Source organism: Ranitomeya variabilis, chromosome 1 (assembly GCF_051348905.1).
Source record: "Ranitomeya variabilis isolate aRanVar5 chromosome 1, aRanVar5.hap1, whole genome shotgun sequence".
In the NCBI taxonomy this organism is placed as follows: domain Eukaryota; kingdom Metazoa; phylum Chordata; class Amphibia; order Anura; family Dendrobatidae; genus Ranitomeya; species Ranitomeya variabilis.
Window position 1 is genome coordinate 101,369,534 of NC_135232.1, and position 20,268 is coordinate 101,389,801.

The 20,268-nt window shown below is 41.6% G+C and overlaps 1 protein-coding gene across 1 annotated transcript in view; it reads right to left on the minus strand.

Annotated features, from left to right (window-relative positions):
- Positions 1-8,330, minus strand: part of CMYA5 (cardiomyopathy associated 5) — a 127,792-nt gene extending 119,462 nt beyond the window's left edge. Inside the window, exons 1-3 of the mRNA XM_077286798.1 lie at positions 7,768-8,330; positions 3,397-3,989; positions 137-2,034 (exon numbers count right to left, since the gene is read on the minus strand). Of these exons, the coding sequence (XP_077142913.1) occupies positions 137-2,034; positions 3,397-3,989; positions 7,768-7,886 (2,610 nt within the window). The 5' untranslated portion in view covers positions 7,887-8,330. The remainder of the gene's footprint in view (positions 1-136; positions 2,035-3,396; positions 3,990-7,767) is intronic.
- Positions 8,331-20,268: the final 11,938 nt, after the last annotated feature.

The following is a 20,268-nucleotide window of genomic DNA, read 5'->3' on the forward strand; positions in this document are numbered from 1 at the left end:
ATGTGGAGCTAGGCATGTAGGATAGTTCTTTAGTAAAAAGGAGTCCAAATATATTTAGCTAAGTAGATCTGCCCATTGTGCATACCAAACAAATAAATTTTTTCACAATTATGGTGTAAATAGATAAAACATTTACCGTCATTTCATCCACTGTGGTGTTTAATGCTGTGACATCATGGTCTTTGTGGTCACCGAAGACCTTATCAATGGCAATTATTGGAATTTTGCATGTATTGCAATAAGTATCAATCTGAGCCCTTTTTTCATCAGATAAGGGTGTTTCTAATATTTCTTCTGATTTCCTTTCGTGGTCCACCACTTCAAAACCAGATTCTTCATGTTCAGCTGTGGCTTGTACCGCATCCAGAAACAAATCACTACCATGGCCTAAAGATTCTTGATCTTCAAAGGCTATTTCCTTTAAGGAAATGTCATCATCTTCAAGATCATCTGTAGACACAATTACATAATCTAAGTCCTCAGCATTTTCCTCATCTTGTAGACTTTTCCCTTCTGCTGGCAATGATACAAGTTTTTTATCTGTTGTTGGTTCTTCATATGTATTATTTGCCAAATCAGATTGGTCATCCAACCGAACCTCGTCATTTTGCGCCGATTTAATTTCCTTAGTTTCATACTGATTTTCCTTCTTTATTTTTTGCTTATCATCAAGTGATTTTTTCAGAGCAGGTGAGGATGATTTATTGTCTTCAAGGATTATTTCATTCTGGCTCGTATCTTTATCACCAAGTGACCCTTGCGACAAAGCTTCATAACTCAAGTACTGTTCCTCCTCACTTCCGTCATCGCTGTAGAAATCATCTTCATCTGATTTTTCACCTCCCGCTGGGATCTCATCCTTGAGGTTAAATTTTTCAAAATATATTCCTGTACCATCGTCATCTGAAATTCTGCTGTGGAAAGTCTGTGCAGAACTAGTACTTTCTGCATCTGATCCGTCATGTTCCTCCTTGGCTTTACATCCTCTGGCTTGTTCATAAAGATCTGAGTAAAGAAAAGCTAAAGCAGGTGGTTCTTCTAGAAGCTCGTGGTTCACTGGGTAAGAAGTTGGGAAAAAGAATGACTTGGTCAAAACTCCTTCTTCGGAACTAAATAAGGATACTTCATTTGTTTTCACGTCCTTTACATTTTTTTTGGAGTCTTTATCTGGGATAGACTTTTCTGGATTAGTAGCCTCTTTTTGTAATAAGATGGCATCATCATCCAAAGATACGCCATAGAATGATTCATCCAAGCTTTGCAAAAGTTGATAGTCATCGTCAATGGAAGTTTCACTTTTAATGGAAGGACCATGTTGTCCTTCTTTGACTATTATTGCTTCAGGATCTTGACTTTTAAAGGAAGGTTCAACGGGGACCTTGCTATCAACTAAAGTAAATTTTTCAAAGTAATCTATATCATTACCAGCTTTATCCATTTGCCCATTTTGTATATTTTCAGGGACATTATTCTGATCTTCTACTGACCCACTACCATTTTGGGCAGGTTCCTCATAAGAATAAGGTGATGACACATCTTCTGTACAGGGCAGTTTGGGTATGAGTAAGGGGTTTTCCTCCAAGTACTCTAGTTTATCTTCCATCTCTTTGCTTGCCTCCTGGTCTACAGTAGATATTAGATCCGGGGCCAAGATATTTAATATTTCTGACCCATCTGAAACTATACTAAACACGTTTGATTCTGTGTTAGGAGATTCAATTGTGATCTCTTCTGCAGCAACTATTTCGGGATTACATAATTTATTTATGTGTTCTAAAACACTGCTTAATTCTACAAGGACAAATGGTGGGTAGATGTCAATATCATGCTTAATTGATATAATTTCAGTTTTACTTTCAGCTAAAGATTGTGGGACACGTAACTTTGGTTTCGTGGTATTTGTGTTTTTTTTCAGTGGAGGTTGCGTCACTGTCTTTGTCACCGATTGCTTTTCCGGTATATTCTTTGTTGGGCACAAGGTTGAATCTCCACAGGGATTGTCTAATTCAGACTGCTTAGACATTTTGGCAGGCTCTAGAAGACAAATTAGTAATGAACAATGTGTAAGTATAAATATAAATGGCACCATTATTGAGCAGATTTCTTACACGTCTGGATTCCATAAAAACACCAAGTTGCTTTTATGTTGTCTTTGTCTTATTAATATCTGCTAAATGGTATTCTTATGGGAGCCTTACTCCATTTTGTACCACCATGCATATCAATTCCACTTAAGTTCAAGTTAAGGACTTTTATCTGCATAGCAATTAATCAATTGAAATAGCTGGATACCCTAAGAACTTATAAGTGATATGGAGTAATTATCAAGTTCAGAAGACATAATGTAGATTTAATGTGTATTTCCCTTAGGCAGAAAATCGAGGACCCTATCTAGTAATGAGTCATGGAAATGGAGCTGCTCCATTGAAGAGTCAAACTGGCTGTTCCTTCTTCAGGCTTAACTGACATCCCACAGGTCAAGACATCATTACAAGTCAATTGCTGCAGCATCTGGTGCAGCACAGAATACTGGTCTTGTTTTCCTTTGCACGCCAGCGCGTTTATGCACATCTTGGATGCCACTGTTGGTGGCTTTTGGTGATGTACCCAGCCTATCGGACACCAATCAAGCATGGAGAGTGACTAACCGGAGTGGCTCCTTTGAGGAATGGCTCCACCCCAATTACTTCTTTCAGGACATTAGAATATATTGCCTGATATTTTCAAAGTACTTTTCTAGGTAACACTGCATCAGCCTAAATATAAAAGGATATCATTGTCAACCTGTTACCATCCTGGAAAACAGGCTGGTGGTGGTTTGAAAGCCAAAAACATTTCACAATTTCCCTTTTAATTTTTTTGAGAAACAAAACAGCTTCAGAACCCAAATATGAGATTACAGGAAAGCCAAAGTATGAGAACTTTACATAGTATAATCAGCATATTTGAACTTTGCAATACTGGAACAAGTTCCGACAAATTCTGATTAAAGCTCTTTTTCAAAAGCAGGATAAATGAATGACTATAATAATTGCATTATTTCTTGGTTTATCGCCATTTTGCTCTGATAACATAACAGGTTATTTATTTGGCTTAGCTTGGGAAGTCAGCCGCATATGGAAGGGACAGGCTATTAGTCCGACGTTGCAAGAAAATATGAAAAATGAAGCCTTACTTGGTCTGACACCCAATTTGCAGTTTTTGATGAGAAAGGCTGAACTGTTTACTTCACCACTTGATTAATGAGATAAGACAAGACAGTGGCCTACTGTTTTGACAGGTCATTTACCATGGTATTTAAAGGAGACATTATGTTCATCTGTTTCTCTAACAGATATTAATAGATGATATTGGAAAATCAAGTTTTGAAGACAGACAGTGTTGTCCTTTACTTACCTGGAGCTGCAGAAGATGGTTCTTCAGCCACTTTGTCTGGTAAGATACTGGAGGTTTCAGCTGCAAAAGGTTCTGCTTTTTCATCTGGTGCTTTATTTTCTGAATTTGAGTTCTTTCCTGGTTCAAGGTTTTCTCCTGCATAGTCTTCAGTATCCTTTGTAGAACTATCAGCATTGCCAGATTCTTCTGTATGCGTGGACAAATGACGTTTGGCTTTTTCAAGGGCTTGCTTAAAAGATTCCCCCATATTATCAGCAGATGCCTTGGGATTTTCAGTGCTTTTTTTATGATGTGATGACTGCCGAGCAAACTTTGCTGATGTTGATGGTCTAACTCTTTTTCTCCGTAGCTTTCCCTCATCCATGATGAAGATAACTTTGCCAGGTGGCGTTCCAGCAGAAGAACTTTCCATGCTGTAGACATCCGAGGTGGTGCTGGCTTCTGATGCCCATGGTGTGGAACATCGACTTGAGCTGGTCTCCCAGTGTATCCCACTGTCTTCACACTGAACTGTGACCATAGAGAAGGCTGGATTTGACATTAGACATTGGAGCTTGGGTTTCACTTCATCAGTGTTTACAGATTCCTTAAAACTGGAACAAAGTTATTAGGAAACTTTAGGACAGTGATGATCAAACCACCATTTCTGGGGGCGATCAACAAATTCGATAATGCAATAACATGGAGGAAGGGAGGAAGCAAAACACATTGAAGCTACAAGGGGAAATGCATAAATAGATATATTGATCTGAGGCAATGCATGTATATAAAGATAAGTCTTTAATGCACGACTCATTCAGATGTCAGAGATTTTCTCGTAGAAGAAAATCAGTCCAAGTTTCATCAGTATTTCTTTTTTTTATAAGAATTTCAGCAGAGTTTGGTCAGTGTCATTTTTGAACATTAGAGTTTAGTTAGAGTTTCATCAGCTTTTGTGGGATGAGAAACAAACCAAAAAAGTTTCTCGATCTTCTCCAATCTTGAAGTCAGTGAAAAATGGACAGCACTGGCAAGGTATCCGAGTGCTGTCTGATTTTTTTCACAGACCCATAGATTTGTACTGAATCTGACAATTTTTATTCAACACTCATATCAATATATCACATGTCCCTGCAATTTGGCATGGACCGCTTGATCCTCAAAAAGTTATGGGCATGGGAATGTTCCTATTTACTATTATAGGTAGCCATCACAAACATGGCTAGCACTCATATGCAAAATATGGACATCTGAATAAGTCATTACCAAATCTTGTATTAGTGCGTCAATTATGATGCAGTCAGATGGTCGTATAAACCAAGATCAGACAATGCAGGGACTGGCCGGCAGCTCTTCCAACCCTAGTATGACAGCTTCATATATTTCTATGCAGCTGTCACGAGCGGGCCGGGAGAGCCGCCGGCCAGTCCCAGCATTGTGGTCCAATCTCAGTCTGATTTATACGGCCATCTGACTGTGCCTTTGGGGCCATGGAGATGGATGAAAATAGACAGGATCTAAAGCTGCCAAAATCCACAAAACTGATAGCAACAGCCGTTCCCTGGACAAAGTTTAAGATTTTTCTTCTATGCACTCATGTTACTAAGAATTTACTAATTTAAAGGGGGTTTCCGTTTCCAGCAAGTAAATGCTATTCTTTGTAAAACTAAAAAGTTTACCGTTTTCCCATATATATATTTTTAAGTATTCATTAATCTTTCTTTGATATTTAAGATCTCAGCTGTTCAATATTTTCTTCTAGCGGATGAAAATTTGTTCCTGTTTCTGTGATGGACACACGGGCAGAAGGCACATTACAAAAAACTATCAGAGTGGTTTTTGTAATATATTCATTTTAGATTAATTTTATGGCATTGATCATTTGCTTCATTCTTTGTGCAGATGTCAATAAAACTAGAGTAAATGTTTAGAGGTCGTGTGATAGTAAGGGCTCGTGCAGACGATCGTATTTTCTGTCCGAGTGCGATCCGACAAAGCCTCAGATCGCACTGAGACCAATATTATTCTATGGGGCACGTCTGGAACGCCCGCCAGGGCCATGGGGTACTCGGTACCGGGTCCGGTACTTAAAGAGATCTGTCGCGGCGGCGGCGACCAGGTCCATGGCCCTGGGCGCCCATGTTAAGGAAAAAGTCTTTAAAGGGGTTTGTAAAATAATAAATGTTCGTGATGCCACCTGTGGTATTCAGTCAGGGATGACCGACGCTGCTTAAAGGGGTCCACTGGGGTGATGTTATGGCATCTGGGATGGTATGGCTTCCCACTGGTGAAGCTGGGTACCCAGGGCTCCCGATGTAGTAGGGACAGATGGTAGATGGTGTAGAAAGAAACAGAGGACACAAGTTGCAGTCTCTTTACCTCTTTACTGTAGAGTTCAGGCAACCGCAGTCCAGGGTACTGGATCACAGGTACTGGTATAGTCCGGCCGGCTTGGAAGCGAATCTGGAATCCCCCTAGCCAGGTGGGGTTGGAAGCCTTCTAGCATTGCGTTGTAGTCCCTTGCTGCCTTAAGCCTCACACAAGGTCCTCACGTTCTCTCTGTCCCCTTTAGGTAGGACACAACCCACACATGACAGGTAACTCGAGCCTTTTTACAGGGTCTCTCAGATGATGCCAGGCTCTATCTGCTACTGTGTCTTCGAGTGTTAATGGTGGAGAGGTGACTTGAAGTCCAGCTGTCCGCCTGTTTCTGCCGTGGGACATGAAGTTATCCCCACACCTCAGTCTTCCAGCTACCGTAATTCTGCGCTTCAGCGTGGAGGAAGCTGAGTCGTAGGTTCCCTCCAGCTCTTTACTCTCCTGCGCTCCACTTCCCCTCTCAGTCTCCTACAGACTGCTCTGTTATCGTTCTTTCCAGGAGCTGCAGCACCTCACGTGGCTGCACGGCCCCAGCATTCCTCTCAGACTCTCTCCATCTGCTTCCACTCTCTCTGTGAGACTCCTCTCTCTGGCTCTCCCTCCACAAGACTCACTAACTGCTCCCCAGGCCAGAATATATGCTATCTAAGGAAGCTCCCCTGAAATCAGGTTCAGAGCTTCCCCTTCTGGCCTGGAGTCAGAACAGTGTTGTATGTGCTGAATACCTGATAAAAGGGATCCATCCTCACTTCCAAGCGTAGCATCACTCTCCCTGTGAGGAAAGCAATGCCACTGTAACAATCGGTTACCTGGGGTGTTACATGTCCTATTTTTTCCTCCGACTGAGTCTGTCCAATGATAAAATTGCACCAAGCATGATTTGCATCCACTATTCGGATCGCATGTGGCCATGCAAGTCAATGAGATCATGGAAAAAAATCATACTGCACTATGATGACATCTGACAGAATGAAGAAGTTGGAATTTTTTTTTTCTATCTTCTCCTCATCCTAGAAAATTTGGATCACACTGTGATGACACTCTGATCAAACTCTGATCAGTGTGATAATCATATTCAGACGGATTTTAACAGATGAGACTCTGGCCTATGGTTTATCAGTCAATAAGCCCCATGATGAACATTCGAGCACCTTATAATGGCAGACAATATTATATGTAGTGGTAGGAATAAACTAGAACCTCTCATATCTAATTACATTCTTTAAAAATTATATTAACCTTGGAAAACTTCACAAACTGTTCATGAAACTCGTTTAAAAGCAGATCTGTCAGCAGATTTAGCAAAACCTGCATACACAATTAAATGGATCTCTTAGACCTGATGAGACTGATGGGTTTAGTTTGAAATCCATGTTAGAATAACTTTATAGTCCTGGAACCAAAATATGCATTTTATTTATTGATTTATTTTTTTGTGAATTGGACTAGGGAAACGTTGAGGATTATACAGACATTCTGATATGGATTTTCACAGCCCTTAAACCTCCCCCATCAGGTCTAAAATGTATTTAATAATGTATGCAGTTTTTTTTTTAATTTACAGAATATCAGTATATGATTAAATAGACAGCAATATATGAAAGAGATAGAAATATATTAATTAGATAGATCTGAGCAGAAGAAGCTGAAAGGTCAAATATATAAGTGTGACACAATGCCGGATATGTACATAGCGTAAATTATATCAACAAAATCTCATCAGTAGGCATTACACACAACTGGCACATCACACATGACAGCATAGGATCATTATGTGACCGTCTTCCAGAACGACAGGGGAGGGGCTCAAGCAAATATTCCCCAGCTGTCATTTCTGATGCATCTTTAAATAGAAAAAAAAAACCTTTGCACAGATGGGACAAGCTGTGGAGTAACACAGATCACTCTCAGGCAATCGTATGTTAAGGGATTATAGGAAGACCCCTGTGCGGCTCTAACAGCTGTAGTGCTCGCCACATCCAGGCTGATTTTTTGGGGGCTACGACAGCGTACCTTTGTGTGAGATCCTCGGCTTCTTCGCTGTTGAGAACAGTTTCTGGAGAGACATCCTCCTCCAGACAGAAGGAGACTTCAGAAGCCCCATCGACCTCAGAAAGGGACAAAGTTTCCATTCTTCTGTGGTCACTTCTTCAGTGGGGTGCTGATGGGTTCCCCAAGATCAATTCTCCCCTGATCTCCCTGGAGAGACTGGTGTCATTGCAGCAACGGGAGCAGCCAGTGGCTTCTATTCTCCTGACTAAGGGGAGTCTTAAAATAGACAGGGAGAAAACAGACTCAAACACACATGCTTTCAGCACCAAGTACTGCTTGACCGGCCCCTCGTGTCGTTGTTCTGGGTCCTAGGGCTCGAGGTGTTATAGTTTAAAAAAACCCATATTTTAAAAATATTAAATAAATATATACCAAAACATTTAAAGTTTTATGATTCCCCAGGTCAGTACGAGTACGCAGATACCAAGCATGTATGGCTTTTTTTTTTTTTTTTTAATTTAAGTAGTGAAAAAACATGAGGATCTTCAGCAGACCAATGGCTATCAAGACCAATCCAATGTATCAAGACAAGTTGTGTGGGATCAATGATATGCCACCTGTCTGCCATATTAAATGCTGCTGTCAATTATTGACAGCATAATTTAACTGGTTAACAGCTGCAGGTGGATCTCTGATCCATCCGCAGCTGTTAGAGGCTCTTGTGTGTGGGGAAAACATGTGGGCTCACAAAGGCTGAAACATGGCTGATGACATACATGAAGGTGTTAAAGGGGTTGTCTAGTATTCATATACACTATTATTCAGAGTTAATGGGGAGGGACATTCTACAGAATTCTCTTTTCTTGAGAAAGGGGTTAGAAAAAGCAGTTCTTGTACTAAGAACCTGTCTAGCATTAATACTGGTTTGACTGGTCGCTATGTAATGCTTATTTTCTCTTGTAGGGAAATGGAATACATCCTTGTTTGTCCACAAATCACTGATCACTGGAGGACCCAGATGTTGGACACACAGGGGTGTAACTACAATAGGTGCAGGGGTTGCAATCACAACTGGGCCCTGGTACCTAAGGGGCCGAAAAAGTCCCTTTGGCCTTTATAAAAAGCTTCAAGCTATGCCCCTGGGGACACTTTCTGATGTTTTTAAAAGAACCCTTCAAATAATTAGCCATTGTCCAAAGTAAACCCGTGATATACAAAGCTTTGATACAGATTTGGGGGCTGCCAGCCACCTGCAGATTTCCAACAAATAAATAGGGGGCTTTTACTCAGTGTTTTTAATAAAAAAAAAAAATGGTGCATCCTTGATATATTTGAAGCTAAAGAAGCTTGTGCAAGTGATAGTAATCATATCGCTACAGCTCACAGTAAATCTTGTTAATGTTCTTTAGTATCAATCAGATCCCCAACAATTTATAATTGTTATATTACGAAAATTAACAACATCGATAGAAGGAAGTCTGATGCATACTGAAGATGAGGCCAAAGAAACTACAATGGAGTTCGATGTTTCTGGAAATTGTCACAAAGTCTAGGCCGAAACCATGTGTAGTGATATAAAGTGCTGTCCCTTGTTTCATCTGTGCATGCGCCAAAGGCCTCATGCACACATTCAGTATTTGGTGAGTCTTTTTATCCCAGTATTTGTAAGCCAAAACTAGGGAGTGGGTGAAAAATACAGAAGTGGTGCAAATGTTTCTATTATGCTTTCCCTCTGACAGTTCCACTCCTTGTTTTGGCTTACAAATACTGGGGTAAAAAAAATCACCAAATACTCAATGTGTGCATGTGGCCTAAGGCTGGAGTCACACTAATTATTTTAAAATTGGTCCGATTTTGTTCCTGCAAAGTTGGACAAGTGTAATGCAAGTGTCATGCGTTTTTCATGTGAGTACAATCCGATTTTTCACACCTAGCATCCGATTTACATCCGATTGCAATGCAATTTTAGCAAGAGCTTACATAAAGAAATTCTCTGCCATTTAAACATCGTTTTCAAAGGAAATATTCTTCAAAACACACACACACACACATATATTAGATAGATGCTTGAAAAAGGCTCACACACACAGAGATGAAACGTTGCCCACAAATGGGCTATAAAAATAGCTTTTTTTGCACTAAAATGATGGTGTGCTGCTTCTTTGATTTTTCTAATAGAAGGACTGGTGTGTACCTGTGAAGCCCTACACCCTATTTTTTCTGATTTTGATAGATAGATAGATAGATAGATAGATAGATAGATAGATAGATAGATAGATAGATAGATAGATAGATAGTGTGGTAGAGCGGCTCACTCGGCCAGACACAGAGGCAAAACTGGAACATTGTCTCTTTAAGAAAAGGCTTGGTTTATTGTAGCAGCATAAACCAAGCTGGGAAAGTAAAGACAGCCCTCCGTGCAAAACAGCAAAACAAAGAAACAAAAAGAAAAAACAAACAGTCCTTTTCCTAGCTGGATTAGCCCGCACACAGACAGCGGTTCACAGTTCAGATTAGCACACACTTTCATGGAGTCCTATCCCTCCAAGAACCACTGAACACTGAAGGCTTTGGTGGTCAGCCATTTAACCCCTTTCTGACATTAGAAGTACTATCCCGTCGAGGTGGTATGGGCCCGTATGAGTATTACAGCTGACATCCGGCATTATGTGCCAGGAACGGTCACGGACTGCTCCTGGCACATTAACCCCCGGAACACTGCAATCAAACATGATCGCAGAATTTCGGCGGCATAGGGAAGCATCGCGCAGGGAAGGGGCTCCCTGCGTGCTTCCCTGAGACCCTCGGAACAACGCAATGTGCATTGCAAAGTGTCAGTTCAGCGATCTGACACTTTACCATGATGTCCCACACTGGGACAAAGTAAAAAAAAAAAAAAATCCTAAATAAATAAAAATATATATTGTTCCAATAAATACATTTCTCTATGTAAATAAAAAAAAAACAAACAATAAAAGTACACATATTTAGTATCACCGCGTCTGTAACGACCCGACCTATAAAACTGCCCCACTAGTTATCCCCTTCAGTGAACACCGTAAAAAAAAAAAAAAAATAGGCAAAACGAATGCTTTATCATCATACAGCCAAACAAAAAGTGGAATAACACGCGATCAAAAAGACGGATATAAACATTGTACCGCCGAAAACATCATCTTGTCCAGCAAAAAATGAGCCGCCATACAGCGTCATCAGCGAAAGAATAAAAAAAGTTGTAGCCCTCAGAATAAAGCGATGCAAAAATAATTATTTTTTCTATAAAATAGTTTTTATTGTATAAAAGCGCCAAAACAAAAAAATTATATTAATGAGGTATTGCTGTAATCATACTGACCCAAAGAATAAAACGGTTTTATCAATTTTACCAAACACGGAACGGTATAAACGCCCCTCCAAAAGAAATTCACGAATTGCTGTTTTTTGTTCATTCTGCCTAACAAAAATCGGAATAAAAAGCGATCAAAAAATGTCATATGCCCGAAAATGATACCAATAAAAACATCAACTCGTCCCGCAAAAAACAAGACCTCACATGACTCTGTGGACCAAAATATGGAAAAATTATAGCTCTCAGAATGTGGTAACGCAAAAAATATTTTTTGCAATAAAAAGCGTCTTTTAGTGTGTGACAGCTGCCAAACATAAAAACCAACATAAAAACCCACTATAAATAGTAAGTCAAGACCCCCTTATCACCGTCTTAGTTAGGGAAAAATAATAAAATAAAAAAATGGATTTATTTCCATTTTCCCATTAGGGTTAGGGTCGGGGCTAAAGTTAGGGTTGGGGTTTGGATTACGTTTACGGTTGGGTTAGGGGTGTGTCAGGGTTAGGGGTGTGGTTAGGGTTGGGTTTAGGGTTAGGGGTGTGTTGGGGTTAGAGTTGGAGTTAGAATTTGGAGGTTTCCACTGTTTAGGCACACCAGGGACTCTGCAAACGCAACATGATGTCCGATCTCAATCCATACAATTCTGCATTGAAAAAGTAAAACGGTGCTCCTTCCCTTCCGAGCTCTGCCATGCGCCCAAACAGTGGTTTACTCCCACATATGGGGTATCAACGTACTCAGGACAAATTGGACAATAACTTTTGGGGTCCAATTTCTCCTATTACCCTTGGGAAAATACAAAACTAGAGGCTAAAATATAATTTTTGTGAAAAAAAAAAAATGATTTTTATTTTCACGGCTTTGCGTTATAAACTTTTGTGAAACACTTGGGGGCTCAAAGTGCTCACCACATATCTAGATAAGTTCCTTGGGGGGGTCTAGTTTCCAAAATCGGGTCATTTGTGGGGCGTTTCTACTGTTTAGGTACATCAGGGGCTCTGCAAACGCAATGTGACGCCCACAGACCATTCCATCAAAGTCTGCATTCCAAAACACCACTTCTTCCCTTTCCGAGCTCTGCCATGCGCCCAAACAGTAGTTTTCTCCCACATATGGGGTATCCGTGTACTCAGGACAAATTAGACAACTTTTGAGGTCCAATTTCTCTAGATACCCTTGGGAAAATACAAAATTGGGAGCTAAAAGATCATTTTTGAGGAAAAAAAACATTTGTTTAACTTTCACGGCTCTACATTATAAACTTCTGTGAAGCACTTGGGGGTTAAAAGTGCTCACCACACATCTAGATAAGTTCCTTAGGGGGTCTACTTTCCAAAATGGTGTCACTTTTGGGGAGTTTCCACTGTTTAGGCACATTAGGGGCTCTCCAAACGAGACATGGCGTCCCATCTCAATTTCAGCCAATTTTGCATTTAAAAGTCAAATGGTGCTCCTTCCCTTTTGAGCTCTGCCATGTGCCCAAACAGTGGTTTACTCCCACATATGGGGTATCAACATACTCAGAAAAAATTATACAACAACTTTTGGGGTCCAATTTCTCCTGCTACCCTTGGGAAAATAAAAAATTGGGGGAGAAAAATCATTTTTGTGGAAAAAATAAGTTTTTTTATTTTTATGGCTCTACATTATAAACTTCTGTGAAGTACTAGGGGGTTCAAAGTGCTCACCACACATCTAGATAAGTTCCTTAGGGGGCTACTTTCCAAAATGGTGTCACTTTTGGGGGGATTTCCACTGTTTAGGCACATCAAGGGCTCTCCAAACGCAACATGGCGTCCTCTCTCAATTCCAGCTAATTTTGCATTGAAAAGTCAAATGGTGCTCCTTGCCTTCCGAGCTCTGCCATGCGCGCAAACAGTAGTTTACCCCCACATATGGGGTATCAGCGTACTCAGGACAAATTGTACAACAACTTTTGGGGTCCAATTTCTCCTGTTACCCTTGGTAAAATAAAACAAATTGGATCAGAAGTAAATTTTTTGTGAAAAAAAGTTAAATGTATTTTTTTTTTTTTTTTTTAAACATTCCAAAAATTCCTGTGAAACACCTGAAGGGTTAAATAAACTTCTTGAATGTGGTTTTGAGCACCTTGAGGGGTGCAGTTTTTAGAATGGTGTCACACTTGGGTATTTTCTATCATATAGACCCCTCAAAGTGACTTCAAATGTGATGTGGTACCTAAAAAAAAAATGGTGTTGTAAAAATGAGAAATTGCTGGTCAACTTTTAACCCTTATAACTCCCTAATGCCAGGTTCACATTGCATTAACAGCAGCCCGTTCAACAGATGCTTTAACGAGATGCTGTTAACGCAAGTTGCGATGTGTCACATCGCTAGCGCAGATAGAGCTAGCAGATGCTCTATCTGCGCTAGCAGTGACGGACTCAATGATGGCACATCGCTAGCGCACGCCCATTGTGGGCGTGTGCTAGCGATGCGTCCGACATTGGACTCAATGGCGGCATTAACAGACTACGTTACACCGCGTTATGTCGAAGTGTAACGTAGTCCGTCTAACAGACGCCAGTAACGTAATGTGAACCCAGCCTAATTAAAAAAAAAATTTGATTCCAAAATTGTGCTGATGTAAAGTAGACATGTGGGAAATGTTACTTATTAAGTATTTTGTGTGACATATATCTGTTATTTAAGGGCATGAAAATTCAAATTTGGAAAACTGCAAAATGTTCAAAATTTTCGCCAAATTTCCATTTTTTTCATAAATAAACTCAAGTAATGTCAAGGAAATTTTACCACTAACATGAAGTACAATATGTCACGAGAAAACAATGTCAGAATCACTGGGATCCGTTGAAGCATTCCAGAGTTATAACCACATAAAGGGACAGTGGTCAGAATTGTAAAAATTGGCAATAACATGCAAACCACCCTTAGGGGTAAAGGGGTTAAGCCCAGACCTTGTGATCCCTCCATCATGCGACTGATCACATGATCCTGACCTCATACAGGTCCTGTAAGAACTGCAGGGGAGATACGTGGACCTCCTCCCACCCGCTCTATGGAGGTCCACTAAAACCAGCCCATCATATAACTATATATAAACCGTTCCAACACGCAGTGTGCTGGAGGAAACTATTCTGGTTTCATATCAATGACGCCATCATACGCAGTGACATGTATGTCCCCTCCATCACTTCACTAGTGACTCTGTCACGATAGATAGGTAGATAGATAGATAGATAGATAGATAGATAGATAGATAGATAGATAGATAGATAGATAGATAGATAGATAGATAGATAGATAGATAGATAGGATAATCAGAAAATGTATCAGTAAAGCCATGGTTTTTCATTTTGATTTTTGGAGTGCTGCCTGTTTTTTTCTGATTTTCTACTTTGGATTTTTGGACATAACCTTAACAGGTTTTATTGCACCCGTTTTATTGCACCTGTTTTTTTTGTTTTGTTTTTTTTGGTAGTGCTGCCAAATTTTCTTTATTTTAGATAGATAGATAAAAAACTGGCAATTCATGTGCCGCTTACCGTAAAATCACAGTGACAGGTTAGAAGAGAATAGATAGAATATATACATACATACACATAGGATAGGTAGATATATAGATGTAACACACACACATTATATATATATGTATATATATATATATATATATATATATATATATATATATATATTTATTTATTACATAGGTAGATTGAAGGCAAGCCGGCAATTCAGCAGCCGCATAGTGTAAAATCACAGCAGGAGCGGGCGGCATAGAATAGATGGATTGCACACGGTAAATACACCTAGAATAGATAAATATATAGATGTCAGTGGCATATACAATTAGGGTACCGTCACACTCAGCGACTTTGCAGCGAGAACGACGACGATCCGTGACGTTGCAGCGTCCTGGATAGCGATCTCGTTGTTTGACACACAGCAGCGATCTGGATCCCGCTGTGATATCGTTGGTCGGAGCTAGAAGTCCAGAACTTTATTTCGTCGCTGATCACCCACTGTCATCGCTGGATCGGTGTGTGTGACACCGATCCAGCGATGTGTTCACTTGTAACCAGGGTAAATATCGGGCCGCGCTTAGTAACCCGATATTTACCCTGGTTACCATTGTAAAAGTTAAAAAAAAACACTACATACTCACCTTCTGATGTCTGTCACGTCCCCCGCCGGCGGCTTCCCTGCACTGAATGTGTCAGCGCCGGCCGGCCGTGAAGCAGAGCACAGCGGTGACGTCACCGCTGCTGCCGGCACTGACACACTCAGTCAGTGCAGGAAGCTCTTGGCAGCAGCGCGTAAACCCTGTGGATGCCGGGGGACGTGACAGACATCAGAAGGTGAGTATGTAGTGTTTTGGTTTTTTTTTTTAACTTTTACAATGGTAACCAGGGTAAATATCGGGTTACTAAGAGCGGCCCTGCACTTAGCAACCCGATGTTTACCCTGGTTACCCGGGCGTTGCAGGGGGACTTCGGCATCGTTGAAGACAGTTTCAACGATGCCGAAGTCGTTCCCCTGATCGTTGGTCGCTGTAGAGAGCTGTCTGTGTGACAGCTCCCCAGTGACCACACAATGACTTACCAACGATCGCATCGCTGGTCGTGATCGTTGGTAAGTCGTTTAGTGTAACGGTACCTTTAGTGCAGTATGTGTCCAGGTTATTGTACGTGTATTTAATTATTAAAAGATTATTTTTCTGAAAAAATGGCGTGGGCTCCAACGTAATTTTCTTAACCAGCAGAGGGAAAGCTGATGGCTGGGGGCATATGTTTATAGCTTTGGAAGGGGGTAATACTCATGGAGCTTCCCAGGCTATTAATATCAGCTCACAGCTGTATAATTAGCCTTTACTGGATATTAAAATGGGGGGATCCCAAAAAAATTACATAGGTTCCCCCTGTAATTAATAACCAGCAAAGGCTATGCAGACAGCTGCGGGCTGATATTAATAGCCTAGGAAGGGGCCATGGATACTGTCCCCAGGCTAAAAACATCAGCTCTCAGCCACCTAAGAAAAGGCTCATCTCTATGATGTGCCAATTCTGGCACTTAGCCTCGCTCTTCCCACTTGCCCTGTAGCAGAGGTAAGTGAGTTGATAGTTGGGGGGGTTGATGTCACCTTTGTATTGTCATGCAACATCAAAACCCGAGGTTAGCAATGGAGAGGAGTCAATAAGACGCCCCCATTACTAACCCCATAGTCATATTGTATAAAAACAGACACCCAAAATAAAGTCCTTTAATTGAAAGAATGACACAGACTCCTTTAATATTCTTAATTAAACCATACTTATGACCTTGCCCATTCCCTCAACGCCACTGTCATCTGCAAAAGTTAAAAAAACAACAATATTCCTCACCTTTCCACAGAGATGATAATCCATTTGTCCCACGACAGGTCTAGCTTTGCTACATCAAGATGGCAGGCTGCATGGTTGCATGATGCGGCCATACAGCCTGTCATCCAGCAGAGAGACTGAGCAGCGTGTGCTCAGTGTCTCCCTGTTAACTCCTATTACCTATCTGACGGCACCACGAGCGTAAGAAAGTTTTCCTGCTCATGGTACCGTCAGACAGGTCCTGGGAGTTCACAGGCAATGAACTCACTTCACCTGTGTGACGTCACCGGGAGGCTAAGTGACAGAAATGGCACATCTTTTTTTGTCCCACAACAGGTCTAGCTTAGCTACATCAAGATGGCAGGCTGCATGATGCGGCCATACAGCCTGTCATCCAGCAGAGAGACTGAGCAGCGTGTGCTCAGTGTCTCCCTGTTAACTCCTATTACCTATCTGACGGCACCACGAGCGTAAGAAAGTTTTCCTGCTCATCGTACCGTCAGACAGGTCCTGGGAGTTCACAGGCAATGAACTCACTTCACCTGTATGACGTCACCGGGAGGCTCAGTGACAGAATTGGCACACCTTAGAGATATGCCTTTTCTGGGATGGCTGAGAGCTGATGTTTTTAGCCTGGGGGCCAGTATCCATGGCCCTTCCTAGGCTATTAATATCAGCCTGCAGCTGTCTGCATAGTCTTTGCTGGTTATAGAGGAACCTACGTTATATTGAAATTTCAAAAAGGAAAAAAAAGGGGCCGTGAAGGGGCAGTGGGCTTCATACAGTCTGATCAGAATGTTAAACTGAAAACCTCATGTTCAGTATTTAAATTTTTGCCTAGCGGCTTTAGATCAACGTATGATTTTGGGATGTGCGGTTCATGCTCTTTTTTTTTTTTTTCTTTTTGCACAAAGCATGTACTTGTCTTTTTTTTGGACCAGCACTCCTCCCATTTGGCTCAGGTGATTTTAATTAGCAGGAGACTGCAAAGTAAGGGGTCTAGCCCATTTTTGGCTCTCACTGAAGAGCTGGAGGAAGGTGAGTTTAAATGCTCCTTTTCATTTTGGTGTTGGTGCTGTGTGGCGGCCATTGTTGCTGTGGCCTTGTGCTGGTGGGGCGGCGCGGTCTGGAGTCATGGGGGCTCAGTCTCGCAGCATGGGTGCTGTGGGGCGACAGGCCGTCCGCCCTGCTGGTGCATGGCCGCTGCGGCGGTGGTCGCCGCACGGCTCCGCTCCGTTAGGGCGTTAGGACCCACTACGAGGTTTGCCGTGAAGGGGCAGTGAGCTTCATACAGTCTGATCAGAATGTTAAACTGAAAACCTCATGTTCAGTATTTAAATTTTTGCCTAGCGGCTTTAGATCAACGTATGATTTTGGGATGTGCGGTTCATGCTCTTTTTTTTTTTTTTCTTTTTGCACAAAGCATGTACTTGTCTTTTTTTTGGACCAGCACTCCTCCCATTTGGCTCAGGTGATTTTAATTAGCAGGAGACTGCAAAGTAAGGGGTCTAGCCCATTTTTGGCTCTCACTGAAGAGCTGGAGGAAGGTGAGTTTAAATGCTCCTTTTCATTTTGGTGTTGGCTGTGTGGCGGCCATTGTTGCTGTGGCCTTGTGCTGGTGGGGCGGCGCGGTCTGGAGTCATGGGGGCTCAGTCTCGCAGCATGGGTGCTGTGGGGCGACAGGCCGTCCGCCCTGCTGGTGCATGGCCGCTGCGGCAGTGGTCGCCGCACGGCTCCGCTCCGTTAGGGCGTTAGGACCCACTACGAGGTTTGCCGTGAAGGGGCAGTGGGCTTCATACAGTCTGATCAGAATGTTAAACTGAAAACCTCATGTTCAGTATTTAAATTTTTGCCTAGCGGCTTTAGATCAACGTATGATTTTGGGATGTGCGGTTCATGCTCTTTTTTTTTTTTCTTTTTTCTTTTTGCATATTGATATTTCAGTTGATATTAATAGCCTGGGAAGCTCCATGGGTATTACCCTCTTCCCAGGCTATAAACATCTGCGCCCCAGCAGTCGGCTTTCCCTCTGCTGGTTAAGCCCACAACATGTTTTTCAGAAAATTAATCTTCTAATCATTTAATACATGTGCAAAAAGCTGAACAAACACACACTGCACTAATTGTATATGTCTCTGACATCTATTTATTTATCTATTCTATGTGTATTTACTGTATGTAATCCATCTATTCTATCCTGTCGGCTCCTGCTGTGATTTTAAACTACATGGTTGCTGAACTGCCGACTTTTCTTCTATCTATGTAAATATATATATATATATATATATATATATATATATATATATATATATATATATATATACAGTGCCTACAAGTAGTATTCAACCCCCTGCAGATTTAGCAGGTTTACACATTTGGAATTAACTTGGCATTGTGACATTTGGACTGTAGATCAGCCTGGAAGTGTTAAATGCACTGCAGCAAAAAAGAATGTTATTTCTTTGTTTATTTTTTTTTTAAATTGGGAAAAGTCTTTTCAGAGGGTCATTTAGTATTCAATCCCTCAACCCACCAGAATTCTGTTTGGTTCCCCTAAAGTATTAAGAAGTAGTTCAGGCACAAAGAACAATGAGCTTCACATGTTTGGATTAATTATCTCTTTTTCCAGCCTTTTCTGACTATTTAAGACCCTCCCCAAACTTGTGAACAGCACTCATACATGGTCAACATGGGAAAGACAAAGGAGCATTCCAAGGCCATCAGAGACAAGATCGTGGAGGGTCACAAGGCTGGCAAGGGGTACAAAACCCTTTCCAAGGAGTTGGGCCTACCTGTCTCCACTGTTGGGAGCATCATCCGGAAGTGGAAGGCTTATGGAACTACTGTTAGCCTTCCACGGCCTGGACAGCCTTTGAAAGTTTCCTCCCGTGCCGAGGCCAGGCTTGTCCGAAGAGTCAAGGCTAACCCAAGGACAACAAGGAAGGAGCTCCGGGAAGATCTCATGGCAGTGGGGACATTGGTTTCAGTCAATACCATAAGTAACGTACTCCACCGCAATGGTCTCCGTTCCAGACGAGCCCGTAAGGTACCTTTACTTTCAAAGCGTCATGTCAAGGCTCGTCTACAGTTTGCTCATGATCACTTGGAGGACTCTGAGACTGATTGGTTCAAGGTTCTCTGGTCTGATGAGACCAAGATCGAGATCTTTGGTGCCAACCACACACGTGACGTTTGGAGACTGGATGGCACTGCATACGACCCCAAGAATACCATCCCTACAGTCAAGCATGGTGGTGGCAGCATCATGCTGTGGGGCTGTTTCTCAGCCAAGGAGCCTGGCCATCTGGTCCGCATCCATGGGAAGATGGATAGCACGGCCTACCTGGAGATTTTGGCCAAGAACCTCCGCTCCTCCATCAAGGATCTTAAGATGGGTTGTCATTTCATCTTCCAACAAGACAACGACCCAAAGCACACAGCCAAGAAAACCAAGGCCTGGTTCAAGAGGCAAAAAATCAAGGTGTTGCAGTGGCCTAGTCAGTCTCCTGACCTTAACCCAATTGAAAACTTGTGGAAGGAGCTCAAGATTAAAGTCCACATGAGACACCCAAAGAACCTAGATAACTTGGAGAAGATCTGCATGGAGGAGTGGGCCAAGATAACTCCAGAGACCTGTGCCGGCCTGATCAGGTCTTAGAAAAGACGATTATTAGCTGTAATTGCAAACAAAGGTTATTCCACAAAATATTAAACCTAGGGGTTGAATAATAATTGACCCACACTTTTATGTTTAAAATTTATAAAAATTTAACTGAGCAACAAAACTTTTTGGTTTGTAAGATTTATGCATCTGTTAATAAATCCTGCTCT